Source organism: Anguilla anguilla, chromosome 6 (genome assembly GCF_013347855.1).
Source record: "Anguilla anguilla isolate fAngAng1 chromosome 6, fAngAng1.pri, whole genome shotgun sequence".
In the NCBI taxonomy this organism is placed as follows: Eukaryota; Metazoa; Chordata; class Actinopteri; order Anguilliformes; family Anguillidae; genus Anguilla; species Anguilla anguilla.
In genome coordinates this window covers 9,256,726-9,272,636 of record NC_049206.1, presented here as the reverse complement: position 1 = coordinate 9,272,636, position 15,911 = coordinate 9,256,726, and the positions used below count along the sequence as shown (strand labels likewise).

The 15,911-nt window shown below is 42.6% G+C and overlaps 1 protein-coding gene across 8 annotated transcripts in view; it reads left to right on the top strand.

Moving 5' to 3' along the window:
* Positions 1-8,534: 8,534 nt before the first annotated feature.
* The window catches only part of ssbp3a (single stranded DNA binding protein 3a), a 54,533-nt gene continuing 47,156 nt past the window's right edge, over positions 8,535-15,911 (top strand). For 4 of the 8 annotated variants that reach the window (XM_035422927.1, XM_035422929.1, XM_035422922.1 and 1 more), the window contains exons 1-4: positions 8,537-8,729; positions 9,544-9,616; positions 9,828-9,889; positions 10,575-10,659. In XM_035422927.1, the coding sequence (XP_035278818.1) occupies positions 8,674-8,729; positions 9,544-9,616; positions 9,828-9,889; positions 10,575-10,659 (276 nt within the window). In that variant the 5' untranslated portion in view covers positions 8,537-8,673. Of the gene's footprint in view, positions 8,730-9,543; positions 9,617-9,827; positions 9,890-10,574; positions 10,660-15,911 lie in introns of all 8 variants that reach the window. The other 4 variants (XM_035422925.1, XM_035422921.1, XM_035422923.1 and 1 more) reach the window with 2 other exon arrangements.

The window sequence follows — 15,911 nt, the reverse complement described above, 5'->3', positions numbered from 1 at the left end:
AGGCCTAGAGGTTCTTGTGGACAGCATATCAGTGCGTCAGTTATGTCTGCCTCCTCTTCGTCACAGGTAGGCTATTATAAAAAAAGCATTGCACTTCCAGCATATTCAATTTCCTTGTCCTCACACAGTTAAAAAGGAATGGCAGTTCACTTCCCACATCCATGTGAATGGCAAGCATCTGAATGTGTCAAAGGAAACTTGTTTCAAATGGTAAACGTTTGAGTTCCACACACTGGGCATGAATTGCTTCCCTTAAATTCTATGCGAGAGATCATCAGCGTCATTAAATACATTCATTCCGCGAGACCCAGCCTGTTTCTTGAGACGCGAGCAGGTGCTGAACAGATCCACCAAACGTTATTTTGCATAGAAGCGTTACGCGGCTAATCATCTGCCTATTGCCAGACCGTCCTGACCATCAGTTGATTGGAACAGCATCTTCTCTGGATGATGCTGTGAAAGAGAAGCCTATATATCTGTGAGAATATCAGCCTTGCAATAGCAAACAATGCACTCTTTGGGATTTGTAGTATAAACAAGAATTGGTATTTCATGAAGCAGGATTACTTTTTAGCTGTATAACTGCACTGTGTAAACCCTAACTATTCTATAAATCTAAGAGACACAAAACTTTCCAGTGATAAATCAACTCTTACAGAATGCATATAGTCTTCTTCTACTCCAGATTACAACCATATGTATTCTGTAAGAGTTGAGTTAACACTGGACATTTTGCTGTATAGTCCCCATCATGGGTGGGTTGAAACAAAAACACAAACACCACACTCATTGCAACAACAAAACAAACTCCAGTACTAGATGCACCCAAAGGACTACATGTAGCAGAAAGTCATTTCCAAATATGTATGGGGCCAAGGTCAAAAAGCAACCGCGGGCTGATTTTCCATCAGGCTCATCTGGGCATGCCCGTCGAAGAGGTCACCACTGTCCTTGGTCCTGAATGTCTCCCAGAACTTTCGGAGATGGCAGAAACCTCGTGCACCATCCAAAGAACCCGGGCTGCATCCAAAAAACTCACAAACCAGTCACATCGTTCATTTGGCTGATCTATAGAAGGAAGGATGCTACATTAGCATATACAAACAGGGCCCAGGAGGAGCCCTATATGCTACTTGGCACGGTCTGTTCACTGCACCACAGGGTTAGGCATATGTTAGCACAGGCATCCTCAGTCTTATCCACAAAGGGTGTGGGTGCAGGTTTCGTTCCAACCAAGCAGTTACACACTTGCTTCTACGAATCAACCACTAGACTCTTTGCTAAGGACCTTGGTTACTAGAATCAGGCATGTAACCCCCATGGGCCCTCTCGAGATAAGACTGAGGATCCCTGTTTTAGGGTCTTCTTAAAAAGATAAAATTGAATTAGAAAACCCCAATGATATTTTGCTGTTACAACTAGAAGCTGATCCTAACTTGGGGGGTATCTACATGGTTGAATTATCGCATTTTGACCATTCCCCTTCGTTTATTTCGAGTTTTTAAGAAGTTCTGTTTGACATCCCCTTGGAAGTCTGAAATCATTTTCAGCCCTGATGATGGTGCCACAAGGAGAAAATCATTTGCTGTCCTCCAAGGCAATGTTATCATAAATACACCGAGGCACATCTTTGTGGTTTATTACAGGGGGAACATATTTCATTTTCCAATAGTAGGACTTTGAGACATTCTAATACCACTATTCCGCACTGACATGAAAACCCTTATTGTAGTATCAATAACCTATTGGGGTTTGTGTGTTGTTCTTATGTATGCAATTTCTGCGATACTGACTTCAGCAAAATAAGAAAAAAAAGAACATGTTTAAAGTAACCACTGTAGTATCTGTCTTGGTACACATTGTGTGGGTTGCATTTATTTTGCTTAACCCAGCATTAAATGATTAGGGCCTATAATGCCTCCAGCAAGGTTCCTGTGCCTGATTTATGTGAGTCAAGCAGGTATTGTCCCAGCGACCACTGTCATACTCAACCCACCACAAGAGAAGTGTGAGAAGTCTTATCTTCTAAGACTTTGAGCGAACGCAAGAAGTGCGCCTGCTGCGTAGTTTGGAATGGGTGGAGTTGGATTGCTGAGGGTGATTTCCTGTCTGGGTGCCTTTCACCAGGAGGCTGGAACACTAAAGTGCAAAGGCTACAGTGATGCAGTTATTTTGCATGAAACATGTCTACAGATTAGGTCTGGGGTTCTCTGCAGTGGCATCCTTGACTTGCTGCACTGCATGGCCTGTCTTAATTGTTACAGCTTGGTCCTGCTTCCTGGTCCATCACGATTTTCCCCTACCTTCCTTTCGCCAGTTCATTTTACTTGACGTCTTATTATCTACCTTATACCTCCCCCTGATGTTCCATTGCTATAGTAATTAAACAGCCATTTTATTGATGAACCGTTGAATGCTATTAGCCTAGGGCAGCGCAGGGCAGCTTAAGACAGGCGACTGTGTTTGCCCTTCTGCACTTATTCCTTGGTGACTCGCAGGTTGGCTTTGCCTGAGCACAGCTGATGAGGCTGTCACCACTGTCACAACACCGCCACGAGAGCTTATATTTTGGATTGAATTATCAAGCGTGAGCTGAAAGAGGCCCGTCTCTGTTGTTCTGCGAATCCCTCAAGCCAGACACTACAGTTTCTGCTATAACCCCAATACATTGTATTTTCAGTTCAAATATGACGGGTTGGTTTTTTTTAAAAAAAAATTTTTAAGAGCTTTAAACTATGGCTGAAGTATGCATTGACCAGAGTGCTCGTTCATTTGTTCAGCAACTTCATGTACACTCTCAAGGAATAACGCATAATGTGTTTTTTTTTTCTTTGTTTTTTTTTTTTAATTAAAGTTTGATTGTTTTTCTCTTTTATTGTGTTTCTGTACTATTGTGCCCAGGGCTGCTCCTTTTGGACACCCATATTTCCTTTTTTTTTTGTTTTGTAAATTTACACTAAAATGTATTTTATTGACTGTCTTGCCTTCAAGTGGTGCAAGTGTCATTCATAACTAACTAGTTATTCTAATATAATTAGCCTTGTATCTTGAAAACGAACAAAAACCAGTGTAAAAATAGAAATAAAGTAATATGTATAATCTCTACAATCCATACATGTCCCAGTAACATAAAAACACACTTGAAATTTGAGAAATTTTTTTCTACAAATTAACAAATTAGTACAGTGGGGACCTCAAAAAAGTCAAGAAGTCAAAAAACGTCATGAGAAAACAGAAGTGATTTTTATGGCATGCACCTTTTATTTCTTGTTTTAGCAGAAAAATCGTTCAGAACGGCCATACAAATCCCCTTGGCTGGCTTGAGCTGACTTGCCACCTATAGGCCTGTAAGAAACGCTTGTATTGAATAGTCCTCTATATGACACACTGCATAGAAACAATGATTCATTAAAACATTTCTGTTCACATAGAATGTTTCATATAGAATTGTTGCCATGGCATGCTTAAGGTTCAACATCGAGTTGTTGATGAGGCGCAAGATATTTATGTGCAACACTGTGTGTTGGGCAGGTGTGTACGAGCTCAATAAAACTGCTTGTAAGCAAAATTGAATTTCAAATGACAAGTGTGTCAAATCCAAATGATTTCGTATAACTGCCTCAGAGTGACTGAGAGGATATGGACTGTTTTTCTAGTGACATTGTAACTGCCATATGCCATCTGGGCCATAATATACACAATGCTGTAGCTGTTTTTTTTTTTTCTGGATACCCGGCAAACAATTCCTATTTCAGACCATTAATGTTAAAATACAATGACCAGGTTACTTTTTAAACTAAAGGGATCTCTATTAAATGTATTAATTAAAAAAAACTTGTATAAAGCAATAGGTGTTTTTATATTAAAATCTATGATTTAAAAAAGCATAGGCTGTAATCGACGCCTATTTCTGCAGAAGACATTAAATGATCCAGCAGTATCAGCTACATTGCATGCTGGTAACATAATATTGACCACACTGCTAAAATGAGTCGCACGGGACAAACTACGACCGAAAAGGAATGTATGTGCATGGATTTTTTCATTACTGCGGCAGAGGCTGCTATGAACCTTCATCAGCGCGGGGTTCTGTCAAAAACAAAGATGTTAACAATCAAGCAACAGGAGAGTTAATTCCTTCCGGGATGAACGCACCGGAGGGGGCGCTGGGCAATAAACGGAATTCTCTGACACAACGCTCCTCCAATGAGTTACAATTTGCCGACAGTTTCAAGTTGCCCCTTCTCCATTTCTAACCCACGAAATGTTGGGACGTTTATATGCACAAGACCGACAAACCCTCAGCAGACCAAATGCCCCAGCTTTGCAGCTTTGTAGAGAGCCATACGCAGTTACGTTTACTTTGGTATTGATGTGTGTGCTGTCTAAGGACAATTATACGTTTATAAACGTTTGTACGTTCACAAATTAGAAGCCTGTAAGAGCGTTTCTATTCCGGCCTTTGGAATTCATTCATAAGTCTTCGGGATTCATTGATGAACAGGGAGCTGTTACGTTTGGTTTATGTGATTGCATCAATGCAGAATATATTGGAATTGAGTTACCTGATAATGTGATTTAGTTTTAGGTTTTATTATTTATGTGCATTATACATAAAGCAGACTGAGGACAAGATAAAATGTCAAATTTATGTAGCCTTTCCATGTTTATGACAACTGAGTTGCCCAGATTGCTTTTATCTGGTCCCTGACAAATTGTGTTCTGCAGTGCACTCTTTTAAAAAAAATATTTCCCCAAATAACATTAACGTTAATATTTCTTTATGTTTTGCCAATTTTGCACATCCCAGGCCTGTAGCAGACTAGATCACGTTTAATGTTTGCATACATCTGGTAAATTCTTGTAAGTCCACAATGATGGAACTGCCTCTGGATTCCTCATAATGGCTACAAGCATACTGTACATATTTAGAGTTTACGGGGACCGTGTGAACCCTGTCTGTTAAATGCAGTCACTGTATGTGAGAACCAAAAGTATTCAAACCTGTTGGAGATTAACAATGTTTACATAGCCCCTGAAGAATATACGACATATGAGTTTGGAGAATTGTCAAGGGTTTGCCATGTGCAGAATAAAATAGGCCCGAATAATTGTGATGTATTAAGAGCGTCAGTAGAGAGAGAGAAAACATTTTAATTAGACGGTGGAGAGCATGTAAATAGACGCAGTGCTCGAAAACATTGCTTTCTGACTTAGAATTAGCATACATTAATATAAACTTTGAAATCCCACTTTATGCTGTAAGCCTTTTCGTGTGTCAAACAACCTTGGAAGGCGAACATAAAGCGATGCATGCAATATTTATATTTGGCATAGTCTCTGCCGTGAAGTGGAAATGATAGCCTTTCAAAGTGGCTTGTTGGGTTGGTACACACAGATTGAAGCCTCCATAGAGCCAGCGCTGGGCCTGCACATCTGTTTCTTTCAAAGCGAGAGAGTCTGGAGAGGCGAAGCCGCTCTGCGCAGCACAGCAGCGTGAGTTTAAGTTGACAGCAAAATGAATTACTTTAGTTTCAGCAGAAATGAATGGGGGGGGGGAAGGGGGGGGGGCTGGGAGGGAGAGGGGCGGCATTGCATAGGCCTAGTTCTATGTATAATGGGATAGGGAAAGTAGAGCACAAACACCAATGGCTTGATCAGAATGTTGACACAGAGAAACACACCGGGAACCATGTGACAGGCTTCCTGTTTATGCAAGAATTTTACACCTGCAGAAAGGCTTTGTGTGCGTCAATTAAATGTGTCCCTCCGTGCAGGTGATGTATGTCAATTCCTCTCACTAAACACTGGGAGCAGCTGTTTTAGCCGTACCGAAAACTCTCCACAGTGAAGAACAACAAGCCAGACTCTCCATACAGAACACACATGACACAGTTCATATGCCCGGTGTTTCCTCTATTGAAGAAACCTGCGTACTGCATGACATACATTGGAAAATGATGACATCACAAAGTGTCTTTTCAGGTCAGAAGGGCTCACAGAAGGGGAAACACAAATCTCAAATGAATTGCAGGTGCAGAATAAAGGTCCTTCTGGAAATGATGTACAGTGCAGTACACAGTAAATACGTAGACTTATTACAGTATATAATACACACATTTCACAGAAGTGTATTGTTGATATTAAAACATTGCATTGACAGAAAATGGCAATTATTTCTGCTATAAAACGGATATACTTTATGCAATATATTGTGAAGCACGGCAATGTCTTGATATTTTATTTCAATATATTTCTAGTATATTTCATTACATTAACAAAATACATTATAAGGCAAATGACAAGGACAAACAGTACCGACACACTGCCGTTGTTCCCAAATGTGACATTTTATTGTGCAATCACAAAACAAACCTTTGACCACAAACACCTGACAAGAGTTGTTTGGTTGAAATGTCGTCTTTGTGATAAAATGTCACATTCCAGAGCGACAGCATTGTTCAACCACTGTTTGTCTGAGTGATGTCATATTAGTGTCATACCAGTCCTCTCAACTTGAGTGCCACGTCCACTGTCAGCCTCTGTGGACATCTCGAACAGTAACTGTGCGCCTACATTTTCTACTATTATTTTGCAACCTGTTTGCACACATGGCTTTTCATGAGTGAAGTGGCTTACACGTGCGAATGACCATGAACTCTGTTCGACTACTTGCATAGTAGGCCCACCTTGCTTGATGTTCAGAATGTGACTCGCATTCCATTTATATGCTTATAACTTGCTATGTGTTCAGGTTATGATGAGCCTAGAGCCAGTATTATATTGATAATATTGTCAGGTTTTCCTTTTTTTAATTCACTTCCTTAAACCGAAGCCCCACTTAATATCACCGACCTGTAACTAAACACCCACTGTTGCTGCTGGCGCTTGCAAATGATGCCGCGCGTCTCGTTTGTCCTATGTGGCTGGCCGTTAAAACTGCCAGCTAGTCCCTAATAATTACCGGATGTGGCAACATTTGCCTAATTAAATGACCCCCAAACGACTGAACGACAAACACACAAATAGCAATGACGTCATACATGCTCCCCATGTCTCCCCGTTGGCCAATCAATCTCATCCATCGCATAGGTGGCAATGCCCTGATGTAGTGCAGTCCCACTAACAGGGTAAATCACAATATTGATTTAGCACGAAAAATGTCATTTACATGAGCGAAACTCATATAACTTCAAAAATGGCAACATTTTCCCGGCTGGAAATGTTCGAATGGTTTTCTAGGATTGGCACTACAAATGGCACGGCTTTTCACTTTTGATTTTACCTACAAATTAAAAAGCAGAAAACAGTATTCAGTTCATTGTGTTCAGGCAGAAATGCTCTCCGGTCTTCCTTTCCTCTGCCAACAGAGGAGGGCGTTCTGTAAGGTGACTTGAAGAGCTTGGGTTTAAAAAAATAGACCGTTTCAAGGCACCCCTAAACTGAATCCAGCCATCAGCCAATCAGAAATACTCTCCTTTTCCTATTTTATTTAAAGAGACAGAACTGGTTTTCTTTTCTCAGTCATTGTCATATGTTATATGCAGTACATAAACATGTTGCTATGCATCGTATTTTTACAATTTATTTTATAAACCCTGCATGTAGAAAGAGAATGAAACATACTTAATAGCATAAACTGAATGGGGCTCAGTGACACTTTAACAACGACACACAAACAAATGCTTGTGATTCTGTGATTCACCAATATTTCAATAACTGAAAAAGGTTTGTTTATGTATTACTTAGCATATTTATTTTGAATGTGTGCTGTGTGTGTTCGTGTGTGCATCTCGTATCAATTTCCCTGCATCAGATAAAGTCATTGAAAATATTGCAATAAGCCCTGACATTCAATAATCATATGCTTAGGGTCGAGCTTGTCACTCAGAATTTCTGTATTATGCTATTCTTGTTGGTGGCAGCAGTAACCTCTGATGTAGGAGGAACGACAACGGCATCATTTTCCTAATTACTCACGTGAGAAGCCGTTTTAATGGGGACTAACACAAAAATAAAATACATATTTAAAGACTTAATAATTCATATTTCATAAAATTATTATATTTTTGACAGTGATGCCTGAAAATATGCTCATTTTCATCTAATCAAACATTTCTACACTTCTGCGCTACAGAAAAACACATATCCCCTTAAAACAACTGCTAATAGTTTGGCTACAACTGGTTTAATCGCCCAAACTAAATGCCTGTTTGTAATTTAACTAATATGCTTATGTGCAAGTAGTTATTCTTTTTAAGGTTATTCGATTAATGATTTTTATTAGACTTCTTACATTAAAAATGCAGGCCTTGTGTTCTCTGTTCCCGACAGCGTTGCCAAAATGAAGTGCAGGCCACCTTTAAAATCAGTTACCTACTCCAACAGGCTTAAGAGAAATAGTAACCGCGTTTTACAACTCTCCGTGTGGATGTTTAAATGACTGACAAGGCACAAGGGGAGGTCCTCAACAAGGCATTGTCACAGTATTGGTACATACATTTGCCAGTCAAAAAAAAAAGTGGGTCCCACCCATCGCCCATGCCGTGACCAGGATCGGTTGAGCAACACGGTTGCAGTGTGATGGGGTCGGGGCCGGGGTTGACGCTTTGACAGCCGTAATAAAGGAGATAGAGAGAAATAGAGCAGGCGAGCTCCAGCATACTGCAAACCATGTTCGCCAAAGGGAAAGGCGCCGCCGTGCCCTCGGACGGGCAAGCTCGGGAAAAGTAAGACTTTTGAAAACCTTTTGCCCAACGTTATAGTTTAGTTTATTCAATTTTAAATTAATATTGTTGCTGATTGATGGTGGGACAGCGGGGTTCTTTTGCGAGACTGTGTCCTCCCTTGTTGCGGGGAATTTAATTAAACGCGGTGTCCATTCTGTGCATGCCCCTGACTTGGCGTTGTGAAACCGCCGAGCCCCCCGCTTTGGGTACTGTACGCACGACTTGGTCCCCTCGAAAAAATGGAGAATTCAGTAGTTTACACGTCTTAGATTTTAGAAAGTTTTAAAGCTGAAAATAGCCGTGATAAATAAAGTTATAACGATATATTTTAATAACAAGCTCGGTCCTGCACCCCCTCAGCGTTCTGCAGGTCAACATAATGGATACTTCAATTGCTGCTGCATGTTCGCTTGTTCAATTGTCTGTAGCCAACCGTACGCAATAATAAAGCGCTAATTTACTGCTTTTGTAACAACGTAGCCTTCTGTTTGTTACTTTGTTTGAAAGTCGTTTGTGCTGTTGTCTTAAATATTTTAATATACACGCATCATGTTACCAGCGACGATGTTCATATTTGTTCTTTTGCATCGGACTGCTTAAGAAATATCGCGGATGTAAGAATCTGTGTCGCTAAATTTCCAAGTATAACAGAAACTTTCGGCATTGCTTTGTTCGTCCGTCCTTCACAGCATAATAACACTTCGTGGGTTTTACGCGTGTGTTTTAACGTATTACATGAATGTCCTGTTTCGTTGTAACTTTGAAGTTGTGTGTTAGTCCACAATCCTAATTATGTATTATTCTCCCCCCACAGACTAGCTTTATATGTATACGAATATTTGCTTCACGTAGGGGCGCAGAAGTCGGCACAGACATTTTTATCAGAGGTAAAGTTGTCGTTTATTGTCTGTTTATTTTGTGCATGACCCCGTGTCTCCTGTGATAGTCTTTGTTTTCGGAGCCCTCTGTGGCCTCCATTTTGAATTTGATCACCTTTTTGCCATTTATTGCTTGTTGCTTTCACAATGCTTGCTCTTATACCGGCGCCCAAAAACCATACATAATTTGTACGCATTGTCTTGTGTGTAATTTCGTTAGATACGATGGGAGAAAAACATCACGTTAGGGGAGCCCCCGGGATTTCTGCATTCGTGGTGGTGGTAAGTATTTATATTTATTTAATTTTTTGCCATTTTTTCAAAAGTTGATTATGATATAGCTACATATATATGGTGTTATAGAATTAAAAACGAATGTATACCTTCAATTTTTTAAATCACAAAATCGCAGAATTAGTTATTGAAGCATATATATAATGGAGTTACGGGGGAAACTATAGCCTACATTTCCAGCGAATGGCTGCGATGAACAATGCCAAAAACGCCTTAAAGTACATTTTAGGTTGGAGCCTATATAATTAATTTGATAGCGCTAACGTGTCTAGGTGCTTTAAATGCGCCGAACCCAATTAGTAAAGCACTCTTCATTTGCACCCAGTGGTTATGCCTTATTAAAACGTAAGCCTGAATTTGTCACAACTACCACGTGTACTGTCGCCACACTCTCACAAACACTATAATTATAATGTGGGCATAGAATGCCAGTTGGTGTTTACAAACAACAGCCCCCCCCCCCCCCCCCCCCCCACTTTGCCGAACCTCAAGTCTTGCTCACTCAGTTCACATTCAGCTAAGAGACGTCTTGGTTGGATATTCAACATTCAAAAGCAGTCCTGGCGAGGACCTCATGTCTCAGCTGTGAATGACACGCCACATTTTTAGGACACACTGTTCTGCAATTGTTGTTAAATCATAACTGACACATGACCCCTTTTCTGTGCCACAGCGTTTTTTGGGACCTATACTGTGCAGCGCCGGAGAGACGAGAGACATGTGAACACTCGAGTGAAGCGAAAGCCTTCCACGATTATGTGAGTATCCTGTTTTATTGCAGCGATCTCTATTGGAAACCGAAAACTGATTTCTGTTTTATTTTTATTTTTTAATTTTTTTTTTTTTAGAGTTAATGGTTTTGTGGCTGCGGCCAGTGTAGGTCAGTCCAGGGTTGTGGACCAATATCTGTAATGTTGTATACTGTGATGGGCAAATCTCTCTTTTTTGGTGGGGTTGTGGGTGTTTAGTGTGGTGCATTAAGGTAACGCGGGCACACTGTGTGCATGTTCAGGTGCGATTACTTTAGGCTGTGCTCGAGTACTCTGTGTGCTTTGAATATTTTAGACTTAAGTTGTTTGATTTTCAGTTGGGAGTTTAAAGCGTAATGTCAAAAGCAGTGTTATTGAAAGCAAATGCAATATCTCAGAATTTGATATTGACTGAAGCAAGGTCTTTTACAAGAAATGAAACGCCTTTTTTGACACTGATTTTGCTTCTGTGTTTTGACAAAAACCAGCCTGTTGATATTCATGTTTGAATTATGTAGTTTGCATATTTGTTTCAAGGGGTACTGAAATGATTTTGGGTGTTGACAGAATTTTATGTTGCCACTGAGGAAATATGAAAATGTGTTTCAGAATGCTTTGACCTTTCTGAGGATATGATGGTTGCTTGTGTGTATTAATTATTGATGCCATAATGGGTACAAATGTTGCAATTGTATCATATCAAGAGGAGTGCATCTGCTCTGCAACAGTCCTTGGAATGCACGTTAATTGAAATTTGTAGAGCTGCCAGTTGATTTGAAATGATACACATGTTTGTGCAGGCTCGCAGCTTAAATAAACACTTTCATTTTTTGGAAAAAAAAAAAAAACCGGTATATGAAATTATGCTGAACCTAATGCCCAGCATGTCTTGTTGATAAGTCATTTGGTATGGTCAGCTGCTGACATTAGCTGGATTGGACTGGCTGGCGTTGTGCTGTAGTTCTCCTGTGTCCATGTAGCAATATGTATCTCCCAACATTTTCGGCTAACCCTAATGCTTATTTGTCTAGTTTGGAAAATGTGTATTTGCATTGACAGCCACAGGTATAAAGTGAATTTTGATATTAAGTGCCTGTTCTTGTTGTTCTGGTTATTGGTTTGAGCATCTATTCGCATAAGTCATTCACTAGCATTTTGGCCTACAGATCTGAATATGCGCCCTATTATAATTCTCATGGTCTGGCTCTCTTGATCAAGGTAGGAATCTATAATATAACGTTCATGCCAATCATTTTCGGCTTTATTGGTTTTCCCCTGTCATGTAGCTCCCACATTGTCGTTATTGTCAGTTCCTCTCGTTCCATACGGCGAATGGGATTCTTTCAGGGTTTTTGTTTAAAGTGGGCAGTAATCCTAGCTGATAGCTGGCCGTGTTGTGGTCTCCGGAGGAGCTGGAGCCCAGTGTTTTCAGCAATGCTGATGCCGTGAGGTCTTGTGTTAGAAAGGCAGAGTTCTTTCATTGTTCTTTAGCGGGCATTCCTCTTACTTCAGCTGGATTTCGGGTACCCGAGAACATCAGGAGATGGCAATTTCCCTGCATATTTATGCCTCTGTAGCAAAATCAAAGTGCACTGTCAAATGTTTCATGTTAAATATTCGTTGTTGCCCATAGAAAAAAAAACTTCAAAAACTCAGAAGCAGTACCTGTCTTGTTGTGGCTGTACAATTTTATCTCAAGCTGCCTCAGTTGGTTAATTCTTTACTGTTTCCAGTCTTAACCATTGCTGATGGCATTGACGTTTATTGTCATGCTATTCTTGTGAGTGATTGGGTCAGCATCTTAAGTGGTGCGGTATGCTTCAACAAACGCACTTGTGTTGTGACATGGCTTCTGTGCCAGAGCGCTCAATTGCAGGCCTAGTGTGCCCACTAGCCGCCAAGCGCTGCAGAGTCATCGTGACAGGGGATTTCAACCAGTGCTTTCTCCCATTTGGCCCCTTTTTTTTTGGCTGGACCGCAACAGCGGGGCCAGCCCTGCAAACGCGAATGTCTGTGGCTGAGTGCGACTGAGTGATGAAGTTACACCATTGGTCGGCCGAGTTATGAAGTTACACCATTGGTGGGCCGGATGAAGTGTGTTAGGTCCAGCCATATACTAGGTTTTGACCTGGTCTTGTTACAGGCTGGTGTTTCAGCATGGCACAGGTTAACCCAGGCACCACGCTTAGCGTTTACAACGGGGGCCCTCTCGGATACACGGTCTGGATTGAAGGTTGGCGGGATAGACTTGCCATCGCTAAATTTAGCGCCCTGTCTGCCTCCTCATTACTGACTGATTGCTGAAGAGCGTAGCTTGAAATGCATCACTGATTGATGCTCTTGTGTACCCCAACTCTGCATTTTATTTGTGTTTATTTATTTAATTCATATGCCTCTTTCATCTTGAAGGGAAAGGGATCTTATGGTAGATGACTTGAGCAAAAAAAAAGTGACTTCAGCGATTGACAAAATAACCCTCCTACTTGTCACCTCAGTGGAGTTTAGTTCAAGACCTGGGCACTGTCGGTGGAATTGGAGGATGCGATTGTTTTTACATGGGTGGTCAATTTAAATGTTCCACTTCGTTGTCCAGGCAAACTGTTGATATGTCAGTGTACTCATATTTAAACAAAACGTTTTGCTCAGTCTATTCATGTCCCTGGCCAGTCTATGGAAGCCAAAAGGCTTTGTGAGTGTTAGACCTTCAGGTGTGGGGCATTTTCCTGTGAAGTAGAGTGGTGTATTTACCTGCCAGCAAGCTGTAGTTTAACTGCAATAAGAGACGCCTCCCTGGTACATCTTCCCTGTCAACATTATGTAAGTGGGTGGCCTCCACCTCAAATAAGTGCTCTCCAGGTGCACTGAACATGAAAGGCAATACTAGGGAAAGAAGGGGCTCATAATTGCTATGGCTGGAAGGTTTTATTGCCTTAACAGGGCCGTTAGAAATGTCAAAATATTACAAGTGGAGGCAGGTTGCAAAGTTAAAATGTCAAGGGCAATTAGATGGTTCACATGTTGCTTCAAATGATCACTTCTGCATCCCGCTGAAATGTGTGTGTCATAGTTTAAAAAAAAAAAAAAAAAATTAAAAAAGGTGCTCATAACATTGCATGACTATTTGTTTTTCCCATCAAATTAACGGCATGCAGCGTAGCGTTTTTCAGAAGGAGACGCCTTCCCGCCATCGGGAACAAAGGGTCAATTAATGACACAATGAGCCGTCAGCGTGTTCCAGCGGCATTTTCGGTAACTTCGGCATCACGGTCGGCCACGAGACGGGGCTATATTGGGCTTGTCGAGGAGAGCGGGTAATTTCGCAGAGTGCTCCTTGACCGCAGACGCGCGAGCGGCGGCCATTAAAGGAAGTTCCGCCGGCGTCCTGGCGGCTCTGACTCACGCTCGGCGTGCGCGTGACGGCACCGCGGTTCCCGGTCTGGGCCGCGGCCTCTCCTCTCCTCTCCTCTGAGGCGGGCCCCCGCTCGTCCCCGGGCCGAGTCCGATCCGGCCGAAACTCTACCCCTTCCCCCGACGCCACTTAACACCCTCGAACAAATCGGCGCTTGCGCCGCCCGGCAAACGACGCCAGTTGCACTTTCGCGGCGGCGGCGGCCGGTGGCGAAACCGCCGCCGCTCTCGGACGGCATTGCGCGCGACGGGCCGTTTGCGTTCGTGCCCCGCCAAAAAACCTTCCGAGGGCCGGTCTCTGAGTTTCACGGCGTTCCCTTCAGAGTGGAAAAAGAGGCCCTAATCCGCGCGGCGAATTCTGATTGGCAGCGTTCGGTCCTGGGCTGGACGCACGCGCGGGACGGACGCTTCTTTTGTGAAGGGGGCCTCTTGAATAGCGTGCGCTTTCCCCTGTCCCTAATGAAAGCAAATTGTCAACAGTTGTTTGGTAACGGGGCTAAATTAAAATCTGTAATTAGTCAATTAGATTAAATGGTTGGCACAACCTGATTGTATCCTGCTGTGTTGGTTATTAAGAGGAAAGGGGTGTGCTTGTTTTAATTACAGAATGTTAATTCTGCCGGTTCAACAACTGAAGTAGATATTTCCCATATGTCAGTGGCTTTGAAGAAGCAAGTCGGCGGGAAGATGAGTCTTATTAGCTTAGAATGGGGTTAATGTGCTCTTTCGGAGAAGCGATTCACAGCTTTTAGAAGCGATTCCGTGTACGTCAATCACCGCTGTTGTTCCACGTTCTCTCAATACCTGAGGCGGCGAAATTAGTCGCGGATTTGTGTTACCCTCTTAAGAGGTTTATTCTTGTTGATTGACTCGTCCGTAATGAAAGGTCTGATTGTGTTTGAGCCCTGGGTGGTTGGAGACGCGAAGGAAAGGGAATCAGAAGTTATGTTGCGCTCGCAGACTGCGTGTTAAAAGATTAAGATCACAAGGGGCTTCAAATATTTTCTTCAGTCAGTGGCGGTGGGCCATTTCAAAGTAAAATTTGAACGCGTAACCGCTGTCATGTCAAAGAGAAACAAAAAAAAAAAACCACAAGCCATTTAAATAAACCCACAGGACTTTGCTGTCGCAAAGTCACCTGACCCCTAATCTGGCTGTGTCAATACCCCCGTCCCTTTAATGTGGAAAGGGAGACTGACAACAGCATGTGGCTGTGTAATGGCTATACAGTTGTCCATAACTGTATATATGGACTAATAATAATAATAATAATTGGGAATTTATTATACTAAATGATAACCGCGCCGGTGGAAGTGTCCTTGTGGCAGGTCCCTGGGCTTGTGAAAAGGCTCCGCCTCCGTCGCACTCAGCCTTCCTGTCCGTCATCTGTGCTCCCCCTCCTTTGTTTGTTTGCGGTGTCATTGTTAGCCGCGGCGTGTCTGTACCACGCGCGGGCGCCTGCCTGCCTGCCTGGGCTCTGTCTGCCTGCCGCCCCCGTCGCCCCCGCCGCCCCCGCCCCCGCCCCCGCGCTTCGTGCCGCCGCTGTCCGTTTGGCAAAGCGCTAAGTGACAAATTTGTAGCCGCAAGTAAGCGCCACCCCTCGCAAGGCCCCTGCGCCTCAGTGTTTTTCCACTGTCCTGCTCCACGGCAACGGTGGGAGCTCGGGTGGGGGGGGAGGGTAGTGGTGGTGACTGTCACCTTTTTAATAATTTTTAAAAAAATTTTTATTTTGTAATCGGGGGGATTTATTTTCCCTCCCTGCGAGTTTGGCGGGACGGCGGTGGGCCCGTTCCCCACGGCGACCCCGGTCAGGGCGGGCATCTGCCGCCACACGCGCCGCTAACAACGTGAGA